Here is a 25,112-nt window from a genome sequence, read left to right on the forward strand (position 1 = left end):
TGGATAAGCAAGCTACTATTCTGTGTAATACTACTACTTACTCATCAATAAAAAGTAGTACACTATTAACACATGTAACAACACAGATGAATCTCGAAAACATCATACTTAAAGAAAACAAAAGACTGTATGTTATATTGTTCCATTTATGTGAAACTATAGAAAAGGCAAAAAGAATAGTGACAAAATTAGAGATGGGGACTGACTATAAAGATATACTATGGAACTTTCTGGGACAATGAAAATGTTCTGTAGTTTAATTATGGTGGTTACCTGACTGTATAAAATTACCAAAATTCATCAAACTATATACTTTAGATGAGAGAATTTTGTTGTATATATCAGTAGTACATACATAAAATAATACATGGTGATCATGTAGTACTTATTCCAGAGAAATATCAGGAATTTCTTCTATTATGTAACCTATCATGCTCAAAAGTGAAAGAAAATAACTGTAGCAAGCACAGAAAAAGTACTGACAAATTCAAGTCACATGTAACAGAAACTTGTAACAAATAGAATCTTCTTGAATTTGATAGAGGGCATTTATTAAAAACCTACAGAAAATCACACTTAATCTTGAGATTTAAGTACCTAAAAAAATTAAGTCAAAAACCAAGAAAAGCATGCCCCCATTACTGATTTACTCAACATTTGACTGAGGGTTCAACTAATACATTAAGTAAATATAAGAATTAGATAGGAAGAGAAAACTCCTTATTTGCCAGACACTATTCTATGTGACAAGCATTGTTCTAAGTGTTTCATACTCTTAATCCCCACAATAGTTCTATGAGATAGGATTATGCAAATGAGGAAAGTTGAGGATAAGCAAGTTACTCAAGGTTATACAGCTAGTAAACAGTAAAATCAGGATTTGAAAACAGACAGTGTAGGCAGAGAATTCACACTTTTCACTACACTGCTATCCTTCACACCCACCAGTCTAGTTTGAAAATACAAGATAGTCACAAACTATTAGAACTAATAATAGTTCAGGAATTTGTTGCATAAAAAAAAGCAACATATAAAAACTGGTAACTCAGTGTTCTCATGCCTTACTAACAATTTAAAAATTTAATAGAAAAAAATCCCATTCCCAGTGAAAACAAATTGTAAGGTATTCCAGCATAAACTAAAAATTAAAAAATGATTTTGAAAGAATTAAAGAATATTTTATAATTAAAGAAAAAATATCAAAAATGAAGTGATATAACATTCATTCATTAAAGGTTTAAAGAGAGGAAAACTCCAAGGCCTTTCAAATTATTCTATAAATTCAAGATAATTCCAATCAAAATCCCATAATATATCTTATCCAAAAAACCTGCAAAACAGTATTAGACAGTGTTTATAGAAACATTAAATTTAGTTAAAATATAAGAACATGGCAAAAAATTAAAAAATACTGAGTTGATATAGTAGTTACCACTATGGTAGGAAGAAACAGAATTATGGTGGGTACACACAGGAAGACTAACATGTATTCACAATTTCTTTTCCTCTAAAAAAAGAAAATATACAAGCAAATACAACAATGTTAAGATTTTATTAAGATGGGTATCAATTACAGGGATATCCTTTTTATTACGCTCCAATTTGGTTGGCATGTATGAAATACTTTATAAGAAAAATAATGAAATAAAAGATACTATAAGACTTTACAAACCAATTATTTTGAAAGAAGCTATAATTCTATGAACTTGAGAAGAATAACTCTAGGGCCATTTCATTATACTATTTTAGGGGCTGGGGATCACGCAATACAGAATAAGATGAACAATAGTCTGTTTTTCTTGTGTGGATTAAATTTATTAAACACCGTTGGGGTGCCTACTATACTCAAATGCTCTGGTAAGACATAAAAGATGTAACAATTGTGTCTCTATTTTCAAAGAGCTCATAGTCCAGATGATAAGATAAATTAAACTTTTGAGAATAATGAGCAGGTATTTATGGTCCAGGGGTTGAGTCCTACCTGTAGAAAAACATTTGCATTACATTGTTTTGTTCCTGACTATTCCATATGATTTGCTGTAAAATTAACAACAGCATCAACATATTTAATAATCTAGAGGAAAAGTATTTTTAATTATAATTCTTACACAGGAATTTATTTTTGGTAGGAAAAATAGGAGTGCATTTTTGTGACATTCAATAAATACCAGTACCAGTTAAAAATAAAAATTCTGCAATAATTTTTTAATTTATGTGAAATAAACTATTAAGCAATCCAAGCTTTCAGCTTTAAGAGCTCTATCCTCACACCCATCTGAACATATATCTTGGTATGAATACATGTTGTGAATATATCAGTTTTCATTTGTTTTAGGTTATTTACATAAACCAGTTGTATACTTTTTCTTTTCCCAAATTATAAAAGCCAAGAGCCAGTTATCAAATAAAGTTATACAAAGACAACTATCAGTGGCTTTCAAATTTTATTGAAATTCAGATTTAGAACTTAATACAGTATTACAATGAATATTTTCTAACCAGTATTCTCACCTGCTTTATATGATATCTGGGCACAACCTCTATGAATTGATACCTTTTGCCTAATTTTCCATAATATGCCAGTTATACATTGATTAAAATCTCAGACACTTCTCTAAAATTGTTCTCATTTCAATGTCAGAATTTAAAAAAATAAGCTCAAATATTGAGAATTTAAGACATTAACGTTGCAGCCACTGTTAGTATAGAAAAAAAAGTTTATAATCTTAACTGCTTAAAATTAACATTTATTTTAGTAATGCAATATCAATTTTTAACACCATCATATGAATTTTTCATTAAAATGTTCAACTATTTCCTATTGAAGCATGTCCAAAGTTATAGAAAACTTCTCTTTTAAAGTAACCTATATTGAATTAATCCAAAAGTAACTGTGGCACTTTAGATTAAAGACATTTGTGTTACTGCATACTTTCAGGTACCTAGGGTACTGCCTGATCAATTGCAGGTTACTGCAAAAAATAGAAAACAGCTTTCTTTAAGGAGTAAGTCGTTTAGGATCACGGGGGAACATTGAGGTCTGACGAATATTGTGTAATCCCAAAAACAGCATAGTAACTCGTTCCAACCCTAGGGAAAACAAAATAAATATTAATTCCTTTCCTGAAACCTCTCAGGGTCTTACTTATTGAAAACTACCAACATAATATCACTGATCAACAAAATACTTTTCCTTGTTAGAAAAGAAAATGACTTCTATTATTTTGAGCTTATTTAAAATCAAATGTTTTAGGTATGATTCTGAAATATAGAATCAGAGATGATGCTGTATGTGAAAAGGACAAAATGCGATATCCTTAAGTGGTATGGTTGTGAAATGTGAACTACAAAAAATCTATGTAAATGTCCAAAATTTATGATTTGAACAAACAAACAAAACCCCATTGTATTAATATAAGCCTGTATGTTTTCAAATGAAACTAGATTCTAATTTTGTAGTCCAGGTCATCAGTATAAGATGAGAGTTATAAAATTGTTCAAGGAAGTCATTAATACAAGTACCAGAAATTCATTGTAATTCAGTAAGACACGTGACATGGTGGTTCCTAGTAAATGCTTTGAGTGTAGAAGAAATGGACTTTGACATGTGACTTAAATACTATATTACTGATAAGAATTACGACCAAGTACCAGGTAAGAAAAAGTGTCAAACTAGCAAATGAAACTTTGTATCTGCAATTTGATTTATCTATTTCACTAAAGTTGTAGGAGACTAATATTTTACACAAAGAAAGGTCAGAGAATATTTTTATATAACAAAACTTTTAATTTTAAAGGATATATTTAACTCTAAAACAAATGTAAATAAAAGAATTAACATTTCTATTCCTATACCTTACAAAAAAAATCCACAGACATAATATATTTGAGCCATGTATTACAGTAATCTAACTAACACTAATCAAGGTGGTATTTTGATAACTATTTAAATGTCCTCTTTTATGAGTAAGATTAAAATTTAGATCATCAATCAGTCACAAAAGTTTGTAATATTATACAAAATGCACATTACTGAATACTCTTAAGAGAAAACAGTCATAAACATCTCATTAAAACTTAAATTATATCTTCAATGTAGCTTGTTTGTAAAAACAAAGGGCTGGTAACAACCTCCAGGTCCATCAATAAGAAGCTAGTTAACAAGGTTATGGTGTACCCTCCCTTTCAATGGAGTCTATGCAGTGAAAAAGAATGAAAAAGCTCTTGAACTGATAAAGAACAAGTTATGAAATATAGTTAAGTAAAAAATGCAAGGTACTGAATGGTTTATATAGTATACTACAATTTGTACAAAAACTATTTTAAAAAATGTGTATATTTTTGCACACACACAGACTTTGCATAGGGAGGTAAATGCACATTCCTCTACACCCTTTTAATTTGAAGTTTTTTGTAAGTTTATTACCTATTCAGCAAAACTCTCCCAAACAATGAACAAATTCAACAAAACTGTAAATTTGGAATTTGTCTTTGATATGGACATCCAAAAATTGAGTTAAACATTTACTCATTGTTACCTCACAGAGCAATAGATTACATATACTCTAGATAAAAGCGGTCCTAAAAATCAATTAAATTGTTACATTTCAACAAAAACATTTAGCAGCAAACTTGAGGGACAGCTTTAAATTGGGGCTAATCTGAATGAACTCATGGATGTGGAAAGAAAACAGGACATTCAATTTATAAGACGGTTTGCTTTTAAGCTATTAAGACAAAAAGGATGACTAGAAATTTATTAACAGTATTTTAGTTGTTCATTTTGTTCTTTGGAAATCAAATTCTCATTAAGTTATTCACTTAAAAAATTCATGTAACTCAAATTTGGATTACACTTAGCACTTATGGACTTATTTGTAAGCAGTAACAATATACAAGATTTACTTTCTGTAGTTTAGTGCTGAAGAAATTTAGTTAGAACTGAATAAACACTTTGCTAAATGAAGTCTGGGTTGGAGATATCACTGTCGCAATATTAAAGGAGTGTTACCAATGCCTCCACCGGCATGCGGGGGGGCTCCAAAGCGGAAGGAATCGATATACGCCTTAATCTTCTCCAAATCTAGGGGAAAAAAACAAATATAATTCATCATCTTATTTAGCTTTAAAAAGATATAAAAGCAACTACTGTTAAATGTAGAGTAAAACAAATGACTCTCTAAGGAGTCTTTATAAGGTTTTAAATATGTTATCTTCAGAATATTCATTATTCTACTAAATATATTTAAGTTGTTTACCAATCCCATGATGTAAAGCTCTCTCTGTTAGCAGCTGAGGATCGTGTATTCTTTGAGCTCCTGACAGTATTTCTTCTCCTCTCATGAACATGTCATAAGAGTTGGACTGTTTCTGTAGGGTAAAAAAACTAAAAACATCACTTTCCAAGTGGCTATCATTCTATTTCCATTGCATGTATGGGGGAAAAAACCTGTTACATTAAGAGTAAGTTCATTTTTTCCTACAATTAATGATGTACCTGGCTCCAATGAAAATAACTGTTTTCTCTAAAACAGGATTAAATTAGTGAGGGTTGAATAATAACTTCTTCCTTGACTCTCAGATTTTATGCTTCCCTTCTTCCACAACTTCCAATATCAAATCAGAGCACCATATCTAACTTATAAGTAGTATAATTCTTTTTTAAAATTTTATTTATTTATCTTTAGAGGGAAAGAGAAGGAGAGAGGGAGAAAAAATATCAATGTATGGTTGCCTCTCATGCGTCCCCTGCAGGGAACTGGCCTGCAACTCAGGCATGTGCCCTGACTGGGCATCGAACCTCGATCGTCTGGTTTGTAGACCCGCGCTCAATCCACTGAGCTACACCAGCCAGGGCCTAATTCTTATTTCACTTTATCAATAGAAATATATATTTTTAAAGATTTTATTTATTTATTTTGAGAGAGAGGAGAAGGAGAGAGAGAAACATCACTGTGCGGTCACCTTTGGAATACTCCCTACTGGGGACCTGGACCAAAACCCAGGCAGGTGCCCTGACTGAAATCAATCGGAGACCCTTTGGTTCACAGGCCGGCCCTTGACCCACTGAGCCAAACCAGCCAAGGCCAGGAGAAATATTTTTAAGTGGGTCACTTTTGGAACTTCAAATTATCAATTAAAATTTCTTATTCTATTTTAAGAAAAGCAAATTAAACATCAATTTACCATAGCTCAATCTATTCCCTATCAGGTTCTAACTTACTTTCCCTGTCTTTCAAAAACCAGTTCTGAAAATGTGATTCCTGGATCAGGAGCTTCAATATTACCAGAAACTTGTTAGAAATGCAAATTACCAAGCTCTACCCAAACCAGCTAATCAGAAAGTCTGGTAATAGGGACCAGAAATCTGTGTTTTAGAAAGCCCTCCAAGGGATTTGGATGATACACACTAAAGTTTGGGAACCACTGCAATGAGAAAATAGTAAAAGGCCACAAGACATTATTTAGATGAACTCCCAGGACAGAATGTGAATTCTTAGTTCAAGGTCAACAACAGACTTTGCTCATGTGGAAGGAGGGATCCCAGATGATGGAGGGATTATGTAGGAGCTGCACCAACCTCCTCCCCGGACCAAAGTGGATTCTGTCAATGTCTGCAAATCTAGTAATACTATAAATTTACATGTTTCTTTCTTATAAGTCTTCAAAATATGACATGAAAATGATTTTTAATGTAGACTTTTGGAGCTAATTTGCTAGAATATTCAGATTTCACGTTGACCACAGCTGACAGAAACTAGTAGTAATACATATAGCAACATGAACATTGAAACTACAAGTTACTAGTGAAAACCATTATTCCCATTGTACAATTTGACATAGCGACAATAAAGTTTTCTTTCTTCCCCAAACAGGCTATTTAAAATAAAATTACTTACAGAATTTCTTGGGTCAGGCATGGTATAGAAAGGTCTTACAGCCAATGGGTATTTATCAAGAATATAAAAATCTGTATCATACTATAAGAAAAATAAATACAATGAAAAGATTTACTAAAAGTTTAATGAAAGTAAAAAGGCTAATATTTTGGTAATTAACTGTCCTATTTTCTTATACATAAGTTTTGTGCTTCAAAATGAGTGTAATTGCACTGTATACACAGTAAGTATTGTCATAATGTTACAAATTCTTCCAATATTTAATTTTTAGGAGCTGCTGACTATTCAATCATACTGTAAATGTTCATTTTTCTTTTTTGGGGGGGACATGTAATCTCCAGTTTCTCCCCCACTGAAAATTATGCTGCAATAAGTTTCTTTGATTTCCATTTTTTCCTTTGCTTTTCTAGTTCATTTAGTCCTTCAGATGCATTTTATAGATGTTTATATGTTGAATTACCCCAAATATCTTTGGGTTATACGAAGAGTGACGAAAATAAAAAATCTAAATTATTTTGGGAAAAACTGACACCTTTATAATATTCATCTTAAAAAAAAAACACTGCTTATCTTCCCCAAAATTAACATTTTAGTTTAGATATCTAAAAGAAATTTGGTAGTTTTCTTCAAGTGAAAACTACAATGGAGATAAATAACAATTAACATGAAATTATGACAATTTTGTCAGAATACTTCCTATGTGACCTAGATATAACTAAAGAAACCAGTAACATTTCAACTGCTTTGACGTTAAACATTTTTGCTGAAACTGGAGTGTGGAGGGAATGTCAACAAAGCCAACAAACTAAAACTGGCTATGCTGAAATAGCATTTTAAAGCTATAAACTCAAAACTGCAGTTTCAGAAATAGTTCCCCAGTCAGTTTAACAGCTAGAGTGCAACCAGCAGGTGTGCTCAAGGACTGTTTTTATTTCATCACACAATTCCCTTAATTTCTTTTAACATCACACTAAGTTTAGCTTCTATCTTCTTTGGAGTTCTAGAAAATGAGATAGGAAAGTAGCTTTCAAACAAGAGGCAGAAAGGAAATCCATTCTTCCTCATCTTGTGGTCCCTTCTAACCCATCTGACACTCTGATATAGATACCACTTTTAGAGATACTTCAGTACACAACTCAGTGCAAAAAATAGAATACTAAGTTAATCAAAATGGGGAAAGCCTATCAGAATATTTTTCATTTTTCCAAGATTAAAAAAAGTATTGTCCCTTTTGGTCTTTATTCTGGAACCACACTATTCTAGGAAAATTAGTAACTGTTCCTTAATGCAACTGTTCTTTAGTACAGGATATTTTTCTGATTTAGAAAAAGAAATACAGTATGCCTACCTTTTCCTTCACCAAACGACCCAACAGTTTTTCATTTGGCGTACTGAAAAAAAACAATGAGAAAACCTCCAGCAACAACATGAAATCAAGTGTTTGATTAGCTCTTAAAGTGTTAATAATGTACCTCTTCTATTCAAAGTTATTAAAGGATAAAAAATTCAGCCAAAATACACAGTTGTCTATTCTGATCATTTTTAAAAAGGCAAGTACTGCTGGAAACTACTTATAAGTGCACCTGGTACAAGGACTTAATATTTAGTAGGTGCTGCTCAGTAACATTTAAATAAAGTCATAGACAGAATTTAGCAATTCACTGATTCAGAAATAGCACAGGTGAAATGATTCCCTTCCATAACATATAATAAAAGTTCACTATACCAACACAGGGTATTCTTGCCATTAAATGGTTCTACTTCAGAATGATCTCTCCTTTTTGTTATTCTTTATCAAAGGTTTGTAAAACAAAAAAATTAGTATTTCTGAGCTTTAAAAATATAATATTATTTATATAGACCAGTTAAATTTCTATAGCCAAGAATTTGATACTTTAGCATCTACTTTATTTAAGAACAATTTGCAAAATACTATGAAAATATTGTCTAACTTAAAGTAATTATAGAATGTATGGTTTGCCTTAAGATGTCATCTAGCAATGTAGGGGATGCTTAAAACCACACATAGAGATATATTTGTTAGACAAAAACAAAGGGTTTTGAGAGATATGTTTTTTTAAAAAACCCTAAAAAATAACAATAATCACCTCTTTTCCTCTTACATTCATGCTGTGTTGTGATGCCTTAAGTATTCTAACTTAAGAACCCCGAAATAAAACAGAAGTAGATAGTAATTTCACATCTTTATTATACACATAATTTGTTTTAAAATTATAAGTTGCATGATCTGAATTTAGATAATATAGTTCTGTATGTCAAACAGAGAACAGTGATTTTCATAAACTTTTAGAGATCTTAACAGCTGTCCACCCTAATCCTGTGTGGGGATGATTTAGACTGCTGTCCACCTCCTCTAATAACCACTGATGGAAAAGACAGATGACATATTAGATGACAAAACTCATAGGCAAAAGTCTCTATATTCTTTAAAGCATTACAAATTTGGAAAGGTACTAAAATAGTGTTTATTGAAGTATAGGCAAACCATATTAAATCATTATTTCAGATCATATATTAAATATATCATATAAAACAGCATTATACTATATGCCCCAAAATTAATAAAACTGGACTTATCAGCTTGGTAAAAAATTACTATTCATTAATATATTAATTTTTGCATATCTTAAACCTAGCCACTAAAGTTTTAAAAATCACAAAGACAAACCTCAGATCTTCTTCATCTCCCATTTCAATTCCAGCTTCCCTAAGCATAGCCAATGCTTCAAAATACTCTAGTCTTAAAGTTGGCTCCAAAAATTTGAATGGCTCACATGGGAACTGTTTATTCACCGTCTGAATTTCAGTTTGAAACCTATTTGAATAATGATTTAGAGTTAATAAAAATGTGTGAGATAAGTGTATTCTTTCCCCACAAGAGGTCACTGTGGTCCTGGCTGGTGTGGCTCAGTGGATTGAGTGCTGGCGGCCTGTGGACTGAAAGGTTGCTGGTGCAATTCCCCGTCAGGGTACATGCCTGGGTTGTGGGCCAAGTTCCCAGTAGGGGGTGTGGGAGAGGCAACTAATCAATTTATCTCTTGCATGTTTCTCTCCCTCTCCCTTCCATCCCCTTGCTCTAAAAATAAATGAAACCTTAAAAAAATCATCTCCCCCCCAAAAAGAGATCACTGTGCCAATACCTTTAAAAAATTATTTTTTTACTAATACTGCTAAATAAGAACATTGTTTTTACTCTTCTACACATTTGATAAACTTTTTTTTTCTTTTAACAAAGAACATTTTAAACATTTCATGGGAGCTACTATATGTGTGATGATGAGGAAAAAACAACCCGAGAAGTTCAGGGGTGGAAGCTCCATGGTTAGCTAATGACCTGTCCAGCTGAGCCACTCAGCCCCACAGACCTCCCTAGCTATCCAGAGAGTCTGTTCCTAAGGGGCCAGTTGGCAGGGACCCAAGGGCCTATATATAGTATTAGTTTTACACATTCCACTGATAACAATTTTGGAATACAGAGGTAACCAAAAGGAAATGCTTTCAGAGAAAAGCTCTTTGTGTAAAATCAGCCTCAGTGCAGAAGTTGCCAGGGGACTTTTAGGCTCTTCTGTAGTAGTAGCAACAGTTAAGAATAAAAAATACCTGGTAGTTTTTTGTGTCACATAAAATCATCTTTGAACCAGTGTATGTATCAAACAAATGTTACTAAGAAGTTATTTAAGTATGAAACTTAATCACTTAAAATATTTAATATCACTTCTCAGACTTCCATTGTCTGTCATGATGGTGGCATTAAAGGATTAAAACTTTCTTTATAACTCTTATCAGCTAACATTGTTAGAAACACAAAATACCTACTTTATGAGTAGGTATTAAAAAAATCTGACTTTTAAATCCTTTGGTTCACAGCCTGTGTTCAATCCACTGAGCTACACTAGCCAGGGCTGACTTTTAAATCCTTTAACAACACTTGTTACCATCAAGGAAGACCAAATTACGGAACGCCTGTCCTATCTTTCCCCGTGCCCAGCAGAGTGTAAGTTTGTTTAGGAGAGCACCAATTTTCCTCCGTTTTAATAATCACTTCAGTATAGTGTCTACCCTGTAAACATAGGCATAAGACAAATGTTTACTGCACTGACTTACTGCTATGGAGGATGATATTTTATTAAGATTACAAAATATATTTTTGCTGAAGTATTTATGAATGAAATGATAGCTGGAATTTGCTTCAAAATAAAAGGGGGTAGGAGGAATGGGTAAAACAAAACTGGCCATGGGCTGGCAATGGTTGAAACTGGGTGATGAATACATGGGGGTCATTTTTTTTAGGCTAACCTCCCTACTTTTTTGTTTTGAAATGTTCCATAATTAATAAAATTGAAAAAAGTATGTTTACATGAAAACATACTTTGAAAAGAGTAGAAATTAAAAGACTATCACTTCTAGTCCTGGCTGGTGTGGCTCAGTGGATTAAGCATTGGCCTGTGAACCAAAAGGTCACTGGTTCAATTCCTGTCAGGGCACATGCCTGAATTGTGGGCCAGGTCCCCAGCTGGGGGTGTGTGAGAGGCAACCCATGATGTTTCTCTTCAAACATTGATATTTCTCTCCCTTTCTTTCTCTTTCCCTCTCCCTGAAAATAAATTAAGTAAAATCTTAAAAAGAAAGAAGAAACACTATCACTTCCTGATTAGTCTTAAAGACTTTTCATGGGAGCAATGAAGCTTAGCTACTGATTTATTCAAATCCTGATATAAGAGTTGAGAAGACCCCAATAATTGATTTTTAAATTGTTTTTCTTTGCTTTCGGTATTAACTCCCATCATGTTTTTCAGTGGTAATACAAAGGCTATCAATACCTTCAAATCTATTTGAATATTACTCTTCTATTAGAGAAAATTTTAATGAAAAACATGAAAGGGAAACAACACGAGCCAGGTAACCCAATTTACAATTCACACAGAAACTTAAAATTCCTAAATGACTTAACAGAATATAGAAAGAAGGCTTTTATTTTCAAGTTGCTCCCTCAGGTTTACTAAAAAAGCCCAGGACTCGATTTATGGTTGGTCTGTTGTAATAGAAACCAAAGTGGAAATTTCATATTCCAATAGAGAAAATATCAATACCTAAAATAAATAGGTTTCAGGAACCTTTAAAATTGTAAATGTGAAAAGAAAATAAGAAAGCTTTTACTTTGTTATAGTTTCAAAGAACATGTTGTTTTATAAGAAAATATTACTTGTTCCCAGATTATATCTGAATAAAAGTTGCTTAAAATATCCTGTACTGAAATGTCTCAGAGAACAGTTTTTTTCCCCCAAAGGCTATCTACAATTAACTGGTCATCAAGTATGCAATGCAATGTAGGTAATGCCTGGAAAATACTGCTACATATTCAACAGCATTTTAATAAGATCAACAATTAATTTTTGTGTTCTTGAAAACACTTATTAGCCTTGCAACAGAGTACGATTTATAATATTTTTGAACTCTTTTTAGATATCAATGAGGCATATCCAAATATATCAATAATTAGTAGTTAAATCAGTGATCTTCAGATAGAAATTTCAAAGAGTCCTTTGTTAGGAATCAAAGCACTAGGTTAAGTATAATATAGCCTGCTTAATATTGAAGTACAGCCACCAGTATGGGGAAAGAAAAAAAAGATTCTCTTGATTCTATTTAACTTGCTTTGCATTTTCTTCTTCTTTTTTTTTCCTGAAAGACATCATTACAAGTAAACAACTTTCAATGATCTTTAAGGAAGAAATTATTTGCTAGTTTAGAGGGTGTACCTAAAGTAAACATTTTCCATACATAATTCAATTTTCTGAACATCAAGATTATGTCTAATAATTTTCTGTAAATATTGTCAATTCACCAGGCTCAAATAAGTTGAAAGTCCCTTCAGTGTACTAGTTCCTAATCTTTATTGGTTATTCAATGTAAAAATCAATTGATCTAAGAAGTAAACATTCTTGACACAGGCTTAATTTACATAGACAGATTCAGTAAAGATTAGAAACTAGTAGACTGAAAGAACTTTTTGCCTCTGAGGTAAGAATACTATTACCCTCACTTATACTAGCTGAGGAAACTGAGGCATCAAGTTAAATAACTTGCACAAGGGTCCATACAGGTAGGTAGCAGTTAGGGCCTGATCTTAGCTACCTAGATCTAGTCTAATCCAAGCTCATAATCACTACTCCACAGTACACCTCCCAAATAATAAAACTGCTATAAATGTAACATAGGCTCTATTTCTTGAGATATTCAGGATGTCAGTATAAAGGAAAATACAAATAGAGTTAGGCTATTCACAAGCTGGTAAACTTCCCCACCAAACGTGAGGTTAACTAGTTGAAGACAAACTTGACTTGGATCCAGAGTATTTTCCAGAACAGTGCGGATTTTTTTCATTAACTCTGACTAGCAAGCTTATATAACAAACACATATGTTCAATAAAAATTTGGCTTACGTGTTTCAATTCAAGAATCGCTTTATTTTGAAGAACCCAAACTTATTTGAAATTAAGTCCATTTAGGGATATAAAAATACATATTTTTTACCTTTTTTGAAGTCCTTTGAATATTTGTACTAAGGTGTCAGCAATTTCTTCCACAACTTCATGGTAATGGTAATTAAAAGCCATTTCAATGTCAAGGCCAACAAATTCAGTTAGATGTCTGTGGGTATTAGAGTCTTCAGCTCTGAATACTGTAACATTAATAAAAGAAATACACAGTAAACAGTGTTTTAAATTTGGGGGAAATTGGGATTTAAGTATAAAATTCTATTTACTAGTACTTAAGTGGTACTATTTTCATTATCATTACAAGCTTGGGAAAACTTCTGATAAGACATCCATTTCAGCATTCTCTTGGATGGCAAGTTCATTACAAACTCCTACAGTCATGTAGGAGTTTACAGTCATGTAGTAAAAGCTGTAACAAATGTAAAATAAAGGAGAATCAGGAGAACCCGGAGGGAATGTGAGATCCTGATGTGTGTCTCATAATTAAAAATATTCAGTATAGTGAGTTCTCAATTTTATTAAAAATTAACTCAAGCTAAATGAAATTTGTACAAATGAAGTAATATTACACATATTTTAGCCATTACCTCAGTCCAGCTCTGACTATCCTCACTGTACTTTCATCCTTTCCAGTCTTCCGTACTCTAGCCCTGCTCCATCTTTCACATTAACATTCCTAAAACACATCCTTGCTCATTAATTTACAATGGCTCCCAAATGACTACTGTAATAAAACAAAATGACAAAGTCTAAAACCTTCATGTTCCCATAACTTAATCGTACCCTGTATTTCCCATTTCTTCTTCATACTAACTAGTCTTTTTATTTTCTCCCATGCACTTTACTCATCTTGCTTCTTCTGACTAGAATGCCATCTCTGCTGTCTTTATCTCCTACTCTGTCCTTAAAGCCCATTTCAGTTTGAATTTTTGTTCATGGTAACTAGCAAACTCTACCTCCTTCCTCTTTTTATACTACTTACCCCACATAATTAACATCAATCTGCTGACTGCACAGCACAATCAGATTATTTGCTGTGAAAATCAGTTGATTATTCCCTGTGGCTGCTATATGTATGCACATCTTATTGTGTCTTGGGAGCAGGGACAATATTTATTCCCTTATCACTCAAAGAATGGTCTGCAAAATCAGCAGCACCAGCAGTAGGAGCCCGTGAGAATGCAGAATCTCAAGTCTCACTCAGACTTACTGCATTTAAACAAGATTTCCAGATGACTTGTACGCTCATTAACATTTGAGAAGTGCTGGTTAGATCTTTTTCTATGTACAAGGTACCTAGTGCAAGGCTACATATGCAGCAAGTGTTTAACAAATAATTGTTTAGTACATTCAGAAAATTAAGACATTTAGTGATCTTGCTAGCTTTTCTATTAGGAGATATCTATCTAAAGTTATCAAAAACCTTACATCTATAAAATAACTTGTTAAGTTTTAAAGAATGAAGTAAAGCTCATCTTTTACTTCTAATTATCTTCATAAAAGAACTTGCTTCTTGATTACTGTATTTTTCGGACCATAAGATGCACCTAGGTTTTAGAGAATAGGCAAAAAATTCTAAAGCAAAAAATGTGGTAAAGTATTTAATAACATAAATAACATAGTATTTTACCAATATAAATGTAAACAGAACGCAACAGCAGTATTAACCACCATTATTCCTCCCAAATTGGGGGTGCGGGGAAGTTTTATAGTCCAAAAAATAAGGTATGTGCCTATACTTGACTTTTAGCAAATAAACCTTAAAAATTATGTTAATATAATCAATTAAATCTAGATATTTGTTAGTAATTTCTAATGGGCTCTATCATATTATCAGCACTGAGGACAGTATAAACAGTAATAATAAAAAAGAGTAGCTTTGGGATAAATTGATAGCAAAGTAAGCAGAGGTACATTTGTAAACTTACAACAGTAAGTAGTAAGGGTCTATTAAGGAAAACAAAATTTATTACTTGGAAGACTGTAACTATTTCTTCTTCAGTACTGATGGAAAGGACAGTCCAAATGGGGACTAGTTCTATTCTAATTACACTTAAGTATAACAAATAATATACTTAGATGTATTTCAGAGGGTATATATTTTCAAAGCATGCATTTTTAAAATGAGATAACCCGAAGATATAAGTTTTCTTCAGCATTATTCTGTAGGATAAGAATTATCCTATGCTTCTATTCACGTGACTAATCCTCAGCTGTTTGAAGAACTACTAAACACACACATATATATATATTTTATGAAATGTCTCAATGCAAGCAACATTGTCATTTTTACCTCAAAGTCTAGTGTTTGTGTAGTCAGTATATAAAAGGATATAAGCTTTAAAAATGCCTATGCAAATGTACCATACTTTTTGTGGGTTTGGAGGGGGTGGGGAGAAAATGCAGATAACTGTAATTGAACAACAGAATAATTTAAATTAAAAAAAAGTCTATGTAAAATCTTCTTCTAAAACCCTAACTATGGTATAATTAATGAATTTGAGAAAACCTTAACTACTAAAACCTTACCTGGTCCAATACAAAAAACCTTCTCAAAATCAGCACAAATACACATTTGCTTGTATAGCTGCGGGGACTGAGCCAGATACGCATTATTTTTAAAATATGACACAGTAAATACATTGGCTCCTCCTTCACTGGCAGCTGAAATATAAACATTTAAGTTATTATAATTAATTAGAAGCTTATCAATGCAAACCTCTAGTAAACACAGTTTATATTTTTGATTCAAGTTCTTCACTTTAAAAACTAGAAAATCAAAAGTTGCAGAGAAACTATAGTCCAGATATCGAGTACACTCTGTATCTAGATATGTTTTATACCTGATTCTAAACAGTTTATAATACTAGGAGAGATTGGCTTCTCTGGCTCTATGTTCATTTTACTTATCTGGACATATATGCTCCCTTTGTGCATCAATTTTAAATCTATTAAAGCTACTTTAATAATTTTTCTAATTATCAAGAATTCAATGTTCCATTTTTAATTTACACCAGTGACACACTTTTTAGTATTATTTAAGCACCTCTAAAAAGTGTGAAATAATTAAGATAAGGTTCTCATATAAGAATGAGGATTCATGAGATTTCCCCCAACTCCAGTATTTAGTATTAATTTTACAAAAAAGTTTATACAAAACAAAATTGTAATTCCAACTTAAAAAGAAACCTTTATAATGAAAGTAGTTTCTGGTGCAACTTATATTATAAGAACGATCTTCCTTGGTGTGTTATTGCCTCATTTTATAATCACTATCATATAATTACACATGTTAGTGAGATGTGATTGCTGCTATATAACATAGTCTTTGAAATAGTCTCACAGCAATAAACCTTAAGAGATACTTAGCATTCTCAAATTAAAAACAAAACTAATAGTAAGCAACTTGGGCTAAAGTAATTTCTTAAAAAATAACAGAAATATCTTAAAGCATACCTGAGATAATTTTAGGAGTTTGAATTTCCACAAAACCTTTGTTAGTTAAAGTTTCTCGGAAAAGATGGCAGATGCCAGACTGGAGACGAAAGACTGCCTGACTAGTTGATGTCTACAAGACAATAATAAAATCTAATTAAAGCAATTTGACACATAAAGGAAATAAATCCGTGATGCCTCCTGGGTGGGGCAGGGCTTAGTAGAAAACATAATGCCCCGTCTAGAGTGCTAGCTAACGCTGCCATGAGGGCCCACTACTGCCACATTCACCCCTAACTTTTTAAAGAAAGCCATTTAGATCTAATGTGAAAACCCCCATTTTACAATGGTGGCAATGAATTTAAATTAAAGAAAAAAATGATGTGGGCCAAGGAAAAATATTCTTTGAGTCAAATTCTAGTGGTATAACCAATAACTTGTATGAACAAAGAACACAGGCAAACACAGCATTATGTTTAACCACTGTGGCCAAAATTATGAAAACCCTGAGGTTTCTAGTCAGTATCAAGAGGACTTTTGATTATTTCTAGCCTTTTCTATACACTACAAATTAATATGGAAAAGGTAGGAGTAGACAAAAAGCAAATAATCAGGGGAAACATGGGTATATGATAGATAAGGGCAGACCCGTGTGACTGCAGAAATGTTAGAAAAAACTTATAAAGTGACAAAGAATTTAAGCTGTAGGTGGAATATGTCATGGAAAGGAGGAAGATGCAATCAAAACATTAAGAAAGAAAGATGACATTGGTTTTACTACAATGATGAAACCACTGAAATCTTTCACTTGCCACCAAACCAGAAAGGGAAACAGAAGCCTATGAGATTACTGTATAAACCAAAGGACTAACTACTTCTCTATTATTAATTCTGTGCTCAGATCAAATTCAAAGGATGGAGGGATTAATTACTAATCTTTATCAGGTTGGTCTAAAATGTGCACATAATGTATTTCACAATTTTGTAGTGATATTAATGGTTATTATATTTTCACTTGCTTACTAATTTATCTAAAACAAGTATCACCCATTTACTAGCTTCATGTTCCTTTATTATTTTAAAACAATGCAACTCAATATCCTGTGAACTGTCACCTGAGTGCCCTTGCCTGCAATTCTTTATAGGGGAAGGGTCAGCTGGAAAGGTAAACTGGTTCTTGTATTACCATACATACATATAAGCAAATGGCAATTACTTCATCGAGCTTGAAACAGGTATGTTATCCTAGCCCTCCTTGATTTTAGCATAATCAAATCACTTAATAAATAAATGAGGCATACCCTAAGATCAATGACTCTGTTGTCTAATCTTGTATCCTGGTTAACAGTAGCTCTTCCTTCCTAAAAAACAAACAAAACCAAAAAAACCCCACAGCAGATTGTACTTTTTTTTTTTTTTGCAACATGAAAAACACTGTTAGAAGCCATGTTTACCACCCCCCCTTTTTTTAACCCTTACCTGAGGACATTTTTTCATGACTTTGAGGGGATGTGGGGAGAGAGAGACAGACAGACAGACATCAGTGTAAGAGAAAAACATCAACTGGTTGCCTTCTCATCTGTGCCTTGTCTGGGGATCGAACCCAAAACCTGGGTAAGTGCCCTGACTGGGAATCAAACCCATGGCCTTTTGGTCTACAGGACGTTGCTCCAACCAACTGAGCCACACGAGCCAGGGTAGCTGTGTTTACTTTAAAGTGACAGGTGCGTTTATATATGTTAATATTATACTCTAATCTGGATCCAAAAAAACAGGAGTAGGGCTAGAGAGAAGTTACTGTTAAGATGGGAAGAACAGAAATGTGAATGAACAAGGATTAATGATTTCTTTCCATCTCCACCCCCAAAAGCCTTGTCTCATTATTGAGACATCAGAAGAATTAATCACCTGTACCTTCATTGATCTTTGGACTCACCTGCTAGTTAAAGACTAAAGTAGTAAGCAGTTTTCTCATTGTATGTTCTGGACACCAGTGAGAAACTTTCAGAGAATCAATGAAGTCAACTTATTTTTCATTAATACCTTTTCATTCTCATTCTCTCCTGACTATACTGAGAGTCTTTCAAAGGCTACTTAAGGTATGCTAGCACAACAAATTGAAGCAGAAGGAAATGAGAATCTAACTATAATGCCTATTAAGTCAAGCATTACAAAGATCTGTAGATGTATTTATATTATTGTTACTTCTAATAAATAAATATTAAAATTTTTGTTATAACTTCTAATACTGCAAATATTGACAGATAAACCTGTAAAACAAAAGCTTGTAAAGTCAATTATTTTTAAGAGTAAAGGGGATTAAAAAGTTTGAGAATTGCTGATGTAATAATAAGTTTAAATAAACATGAAGCTCTTATCAACAGGAAATCAAGTTTTCCATGTTTTGCAAACTAAACATACAGAGGAGGCACAGTATTTCAAAAGCACACTTTTTACCTCTTCTCCTTCCACCTCAGGCCGAACGGCATCATCCAGCTGCAGGGGCAAACGGGGTTCAGCCAAACTGATCACATAAATCTGAAAGTGAGAGATTACCAAAAATACCACAAAGCACACAAAACCTGTTATCTTTTGCTCAAAAAAATCTACTTGAACATGAAGCAGTATTTGCATATATCTTTAACTGAAACCACATGCTAAAATCAAACAATATGGTACATGTTTTTTCATCTATAAAATGGGGATAATAATATTTCTTGCCTACCTACCTGGGTTGTTGAAATAGTTCAATGAGATAACATGCATACTAATACTTCGTAAATCCTAAGGTGCATACCAATGTGGTAAATAAGGAATAACTGTCAGGGCACATGCCTGGGTTGCAGGCCAGTTCCCAGCAGGGGACTCACTAGAAGCAAACATACATTGATATTTCTCTCCTTCTCTCCTTCTCTTCCTCTCTAAACATAAATAAATAAAATTAAAAAAAAAAAGGAATAACTGAAGTTGAGAGGCCTGGGTTTAACGCCTCATTTTGTCATCTGAAATTTGTTGTTAGGCAAATCAAACCTCAGAACTTCAATATTCTACTCTGTAAAATGAGGTCAACGGTAAAAATCAAATGGAATAATGAACATAAAAAGTTTGCTCATTTGAAGGGGCCATTAACAAGGGGCCATTAACAAAGGAGTTATTATTGTTAACAGCATTTAGCCATTTCTACCATTAAAACTAAAGTCAGCCCAACTCTGCTATACCTCTCCTTCCTTTTCTAATGCTTTTCCCAACTACCCCTTCATTGCCTTCTTTCATTGAACATACCTCCTTTCCTGTTGCTCTCCTGGTTGGGAGCAACGTAACAGGGTATTCCTTTAAGATGTTAAAAATCCCTCAATATTCACTCACATTAAGTGCACATTTTAGTGTGAAAAGCAGTTAGGCCACAATGAATTAGCTACCATTAGCTAGTGTTAATTAATAGGGTAGTACTACCCTATTAATTATTCCCAACTACACCTGGAAATCCTGCTAAAAGCACAAAGGAAAACAGACCTTAATGAGTTAATTCAGGAAGTTATATTCTTCCAGTTGGTAGGTCACATTAAGCATTCAGCTGAGACATGTCAAGAAAAAGTGTCAGGAGGATCCTCTAGTCCTCCTCACAGTGAAACAGAATTATTTGTCAACACTTCCCACACCCAAGCTGTAGCACTCCCCTTTGATGAGTTAACAGAAACTTGATCTACAATGCAAAGTTGGAGAACTAAACAGCTACCTCTTTTGTTTTCATAACTAGTAGAAACTCATCGTCCCCTTCACTAGGTTGTGAGCATTCAAATCCCCAGAACCTCACATGGTGCTTGGCACAAAGTATATTTTCAGTAACTGCTGGCTGAATAAATAAATAAGTCATTGCTTATTATAAGGTTTAACTTACTATAAAATATTTATACTTTGTGAGATAATTTATAATTATATTTATTGAAGGAAAATTTGTAAGCTGTTTGGGCTTTGTATTTATTATTAAAATTTATTAAGCTCACACTAAATGGTAGATAATTAGAATATTTTGGAAGTACATTTATTTGCTCTAGTCACTAAAATTTTATTTATTAAAGTACTGAAAAAGATATGTTGCTTGAAAAATAGAGGGTTGTTTTTCTTGGTCAGAATACCTTTATATTTTTCTTTATTATGTTACAAACTTCCTGGTGGGTTGGTTTAAAGTGAGCCTTGCACAAAGAGAACAAAGTAATTTGGCAAGTTAGTTCAATAACAAATACATGATATTCTACATCCTGAAGAGTTTCATGACAATCAATTCCAGTTAAATAATCTTACTCCCAAATAAGTGTGCATGTATGAGTCTCTCTGCATTTGTCAGTCTGCCTGCCTGCTTTATCTTAAGTATGTTCACAGGTGTGTGTGTGTGTGTGTGTGTAGCATATTTAAGATACAGCAGTCAGGTAGACTGCTTAAGAGAAGTTACTGCTGGATCAATATGGTATTCTCTCTTAATTTTTCTATACTGTAAAACATCAGAAATAAAATAATTATAAGAAAAGATAATGATCAAGATTAGTATAATTAATCAATATTTAGAAGCACATCATCATAAGGAATTTCATAGCAGATTAGATTCATAATAGTGACTAAAGCTTTTTCAATGTGTTTTATATATTTTCCTATGAGACTATGATAGATTGTTGCAAAAATGGCTGCTACAATTCCTTGTGCTCCCCTATAAATGTCCCTTTCCAGTGATATTGTCTCTCCTACCATCAAAAGGTGGAATCTATTTCTGCACCTCTTAAATCTGAATTTGGCCATGTGACTTGCTTTGACCAATGAAATTCTTAGCAAAGGTGACAAAAGCAGAAGCTTGAAAAGTGTTTGCACCCTAAGGCTTCCCTCTCTTGTTGCTAGGACCCATTCTGGTACCATGCCAACAAGCCTGAACCAGCTTGCTCGATGAAGAGAAACCACAGGAAAAGATGTTGTAGAAACACCAGCAAGCCCAGTCGACAACATATGGAACAGATGAGCCAATCCAGATGGGCCAGCCCTAAACGCCCGATACACAGAAAAGTGAGCAAATCAATGTTTGTTATTTTAAGCCACTGAGTATGGGATCCTTTGTTATAAAAGCTAATTGATTCAGCAATCAATTTATAAATCTCAACATTTTATATCAATTCTAATTTTTAAGAAATAGATTTAAAAGGAATAGTTATAAGAACTACTCAAATCTATTTCTGTACACAATTTCATATTTTGGAAAAAAGTTACCTTTTGAACATGTAACTCTACATCTTGCTGTGTACAGCTTCCGATTTTCTGATTGACTTTTCTCACAACACCCTCTACATCTACGATGCTCTCTTTGTTGATGCTGTCAAAAGAAAAAAATCCCAACTTTAATCACCTCATTAGAAGTGTCAGAACTCATTTGGAATTTCAACAGTGAAGCCGAATATATTAAATTCTTCTTTAATAAGGTAAACCACTTGAGATAAACCCAGTCTATTTAACACCTTGTGAGACTCCTTGAAGAGATGATTTTCTAGATGCCATAATTTAGTTACCATTTATAAAATATTCTGGACATAAAAAGCAACAGGATCAGCACTGAATCATGAAAAACAGGAAAAGGTCTTTCAATTATTTATTAAAAAGCATTTCCCTCCCTACAGATGAAATTTACTAAGATCAGCATTTCCCATAACAAGAAACACTGGCTTCAATAAATGCAATTACTCCTGGCTAGTGTAGCTCAGTGGATTGAGTGTGGGCCTGCGAACCAGAGGATTGAGGTTCAATTCCCAGTCAGGGCACATGCCTGGGTTGCGGGCCAGTTCCCAGCAGGGGATGAACGAGAGGCAACCATACATTGATACTTCTCTCCCCTCTCCTTCCCTTCCCCTCTAAAGATAAATAAATAAAATCTTAAAAAAATAAATGCAATTACTGGTATGTAATACAATTACATAAAAAAACAAGGTCAACTGAAAAGATTTCAAGGTAATAAAAGGACCCTGGGGTGCTGCAATTAAACACTCATTGGCCATAGTACACACTGTCATTGACTAGATTTACGGCAGACAGCCCAATGGATGGTGTAATCCCAATTAAGAATGTCTCTATGAAGCTTAATATACACTAAAATCATCTTCTGGGCATTTTAATTCTACAGCAAACTAGAATTTTATACAAAAGACACTCAAATTCTGAAATATAAAATTTATAAAGTAGAGTAGGCAGGGTTGGGAATATAAGACAGAAAGCTGTACTTGAACAAGAATTAAATTAAAAATTATTAAAAAAATTTATAAAGTAGCTTATAAACTCACCAATTGATTATTTTTGGTTTCTCATACATAACCAAAAGAGGAAGAGTATAATCCAAAAAGGTGGTTCCCATACAAAATATACCAGTTTTACTTTTGTGTATAGTCTTGTACTGTCACACTGTGTTTGTGGGAATGGACAAGATTTAACTTTCAAGTCTTGGAGACTGATGGCAGCATCATGGTAGCTCAACTAATGTACAACTATCAATTAAAACTCTCAGGAGGTACTGGAGCTGCAGAGGGAGGTGAAAAGAGGAGGAAAGAATAATGCCAGTGTGACACCTGGGACAGAGTGGATTTCCTGGGCAGCCAGAGTAATAGAGATGGCAAACATGTATTCAGAAACTGTCTTGGACTCTCTATTTATCTGCTATGTCATAAACCCTAGTAACTTTTATATTAATCTCTCATGGTTCAATTCCATACTCAGAATCTTACAAAATGAATGACCAGAATCTAAAGAAAACAAAAGATGTAACTCTCATAGTGACAATTCTATTCATTCTCCTGAGATAGAGTCCTTCCTTATAGTTACAGTGCTACTTGACAAGATTCCAGAAATTTAGCAATGCTTCTTTACAAAAGAGAACCTCATAATCCATTTCAATGAACACTTGCTCAGAGTTGGAAAAAGATCAAAATGAGAATATATGAAAAATGGTGAAAAAATTTTCACTTTGCTACACTGCCTAAAATTTTGTCTGTTACCAACCACCTTTAAAAAAATCAATAGTACACACATCTCTATGCTCTCATAAATCTTCTAAACTAGGGCTATTGCCTAATGTCTAAATCTTGTGTATTGAAGAAACTCACAATTTGCTGTGGTAAAAGAGAGTTGGTAGACTAACATAAGGCTCCTCTGAGACCTGAAGAAATCAAGAGGCTTCAGTTATTGTTAAAAGGGCTAATAGTGGCAATCTAATGTCACTGCATCTTCAATATGCCAGCTACCTACCAGTTTGCCTTGTCTATTTGCAAGAGCAAACTTAATATTGGAGTATATACAATTCAGGCCTTGTGAGAATTCTGCTGCTCATGTTACACATTTCTCTCAGAAAGGTTTTCTCTGCCTTACTGATTTGTGTATTGCTTCATTGAGTAAACTGCCCTGCCCCAACTAGAGTTCTACCCTGCTCACCCTGGCAATGTCCCTGGCCACCCTGGTTCTCTTACCTCACTTTACGTGACTCCCTAGGGAGGCCTTCCAGAGTCTTCTTCATGCCTACTCAGGTCAAACACACCTACTCATAAGAACTGAGCACTATGCTACTATCTTTCCAGAAAGAAAGTGGTAAAGATATCCTGCCCAAGGCTAGCTAAAGTTTCATTTAAAGGAAACAAAATTTTGTCTTCTTTCTCCCTCAAAAGTGCCAGATGATTCCTTTTATCCTGGAGCTGAACTTGGAACCAAGTTTACCTTTAGTACTTTACTTAATTCAGTAGTATTGTGTGCTGAAATATTCAATCAGCTAGATTAGAAAACAACCACCATTTTAAACATTGTTTCCAAAACTAAACAATTTACAAAAGAACTTCTAAAAACCTGACCTGTTTCTTAAACTAGGACCAAAGTTAAACCTCTGTTATCACAAATTAGTCTGTGGAATCAATTAGAATATAGGATTAATCAGATACAGAGAATGCTTATAATTAATATTTTTTTGCCCTTGCAATCTGAATATTTCCCCTAATTGTATCTAGTAGTTACATGCTGTTAATAGAATAGTCTATTTAGTTATTAGTAAAATCATTCCATAATTTTTTAAAACTTGGATAATTTAGCTATATTCTGTATCTATCCTTATTTATTTTTAGACGTGAATTTAGAAAAAAACATTAAAAGAGTCAAATTTGTGAAGGGTCAGACTAGAACTTGCTAGTTAGAACTAATAAAAAATTATACTGGGTATTACTAGAGTCCATACAAGAGGGATAGGAATACT

The 25,112-nt window shown here is 33.3% G+C and overlaps 1 protein-coding gene across 2 annotated transcripts in view; it reads right to left on the reverse strand.

Moving 5' to 3' along the window:
* Nucleotides 1-1,599: 1,599 nt before the first annotated feature.
* Nucleotides 1,600-25,112, reverse strand: part of DARS1 (aspartyl-tRNA synthetase 1) — a 70,871-nt gene continuing 47,358 nt past the window's right edge. For both annotated transcript variants that reach the window (XM_037028262.1, XM_037028346.1), the window contains exons 5-16: nt 22,106-22,208; nt 19,313-19,393; nt 18,157-18,216; nt 16,877-16,988; nt 15,950-16,084; nt 13,455-13,602; nt 9,589-9,735; nt 8,248-8,290; nt 6,900-6,980; nt 5,259-5,370; nt 5,012-5,083; nt 1,600-3,090 (exon numbers count right to left, since the gene is read on the reverse strand). In XM_037028262.1, the coding sequence (XP_036884157.1) occupies nt 2,999-3,090; nt 5,012-5,083; nt 5,259-5,370; nt 6,900-6,980; nt 8,248-8,290; nt 9,589-9,735; nt 13,455-13,602; nt 15,950-16,084; nt 16,877-16,988; nt 18,157-18,216; nt 19,313-19,393; nt 22,106-22,208 (1,186 nt within the window). In that variant the 3' untranslated portion in view covers nt 1,600-2,998. The remainder of the gene's footprint in view (nt 3,091-5,011; nt 5,084-5,258; nt 5,371-6,899; nt 6,981-8,247; nt 8,291-9,588; nt 9,736-13,454; nt 13,603-15,949; nt 16,085-16,876; nt 16,989-18,156; nt 18,217-19,312; nt 19,394-22,105; nt 22,209-25,112) is intronic.

This window comes from Sturnira hondurensis, unplaced genomic scaffold (genome assembly GCF_014824575.4).
Source record: "Sturnira hondurensis isolate 20B ecotype Veracruz unplaced genomic scaffold, ASM1482457v3 Scaffold0000256, whole genome shotgun sequence".
NCBI lineage: Eukaryota > Metazoa > Chordata > Mammalia > Chiroptera > Phyllostomidae > Sturnira > Sturnira hondurensis.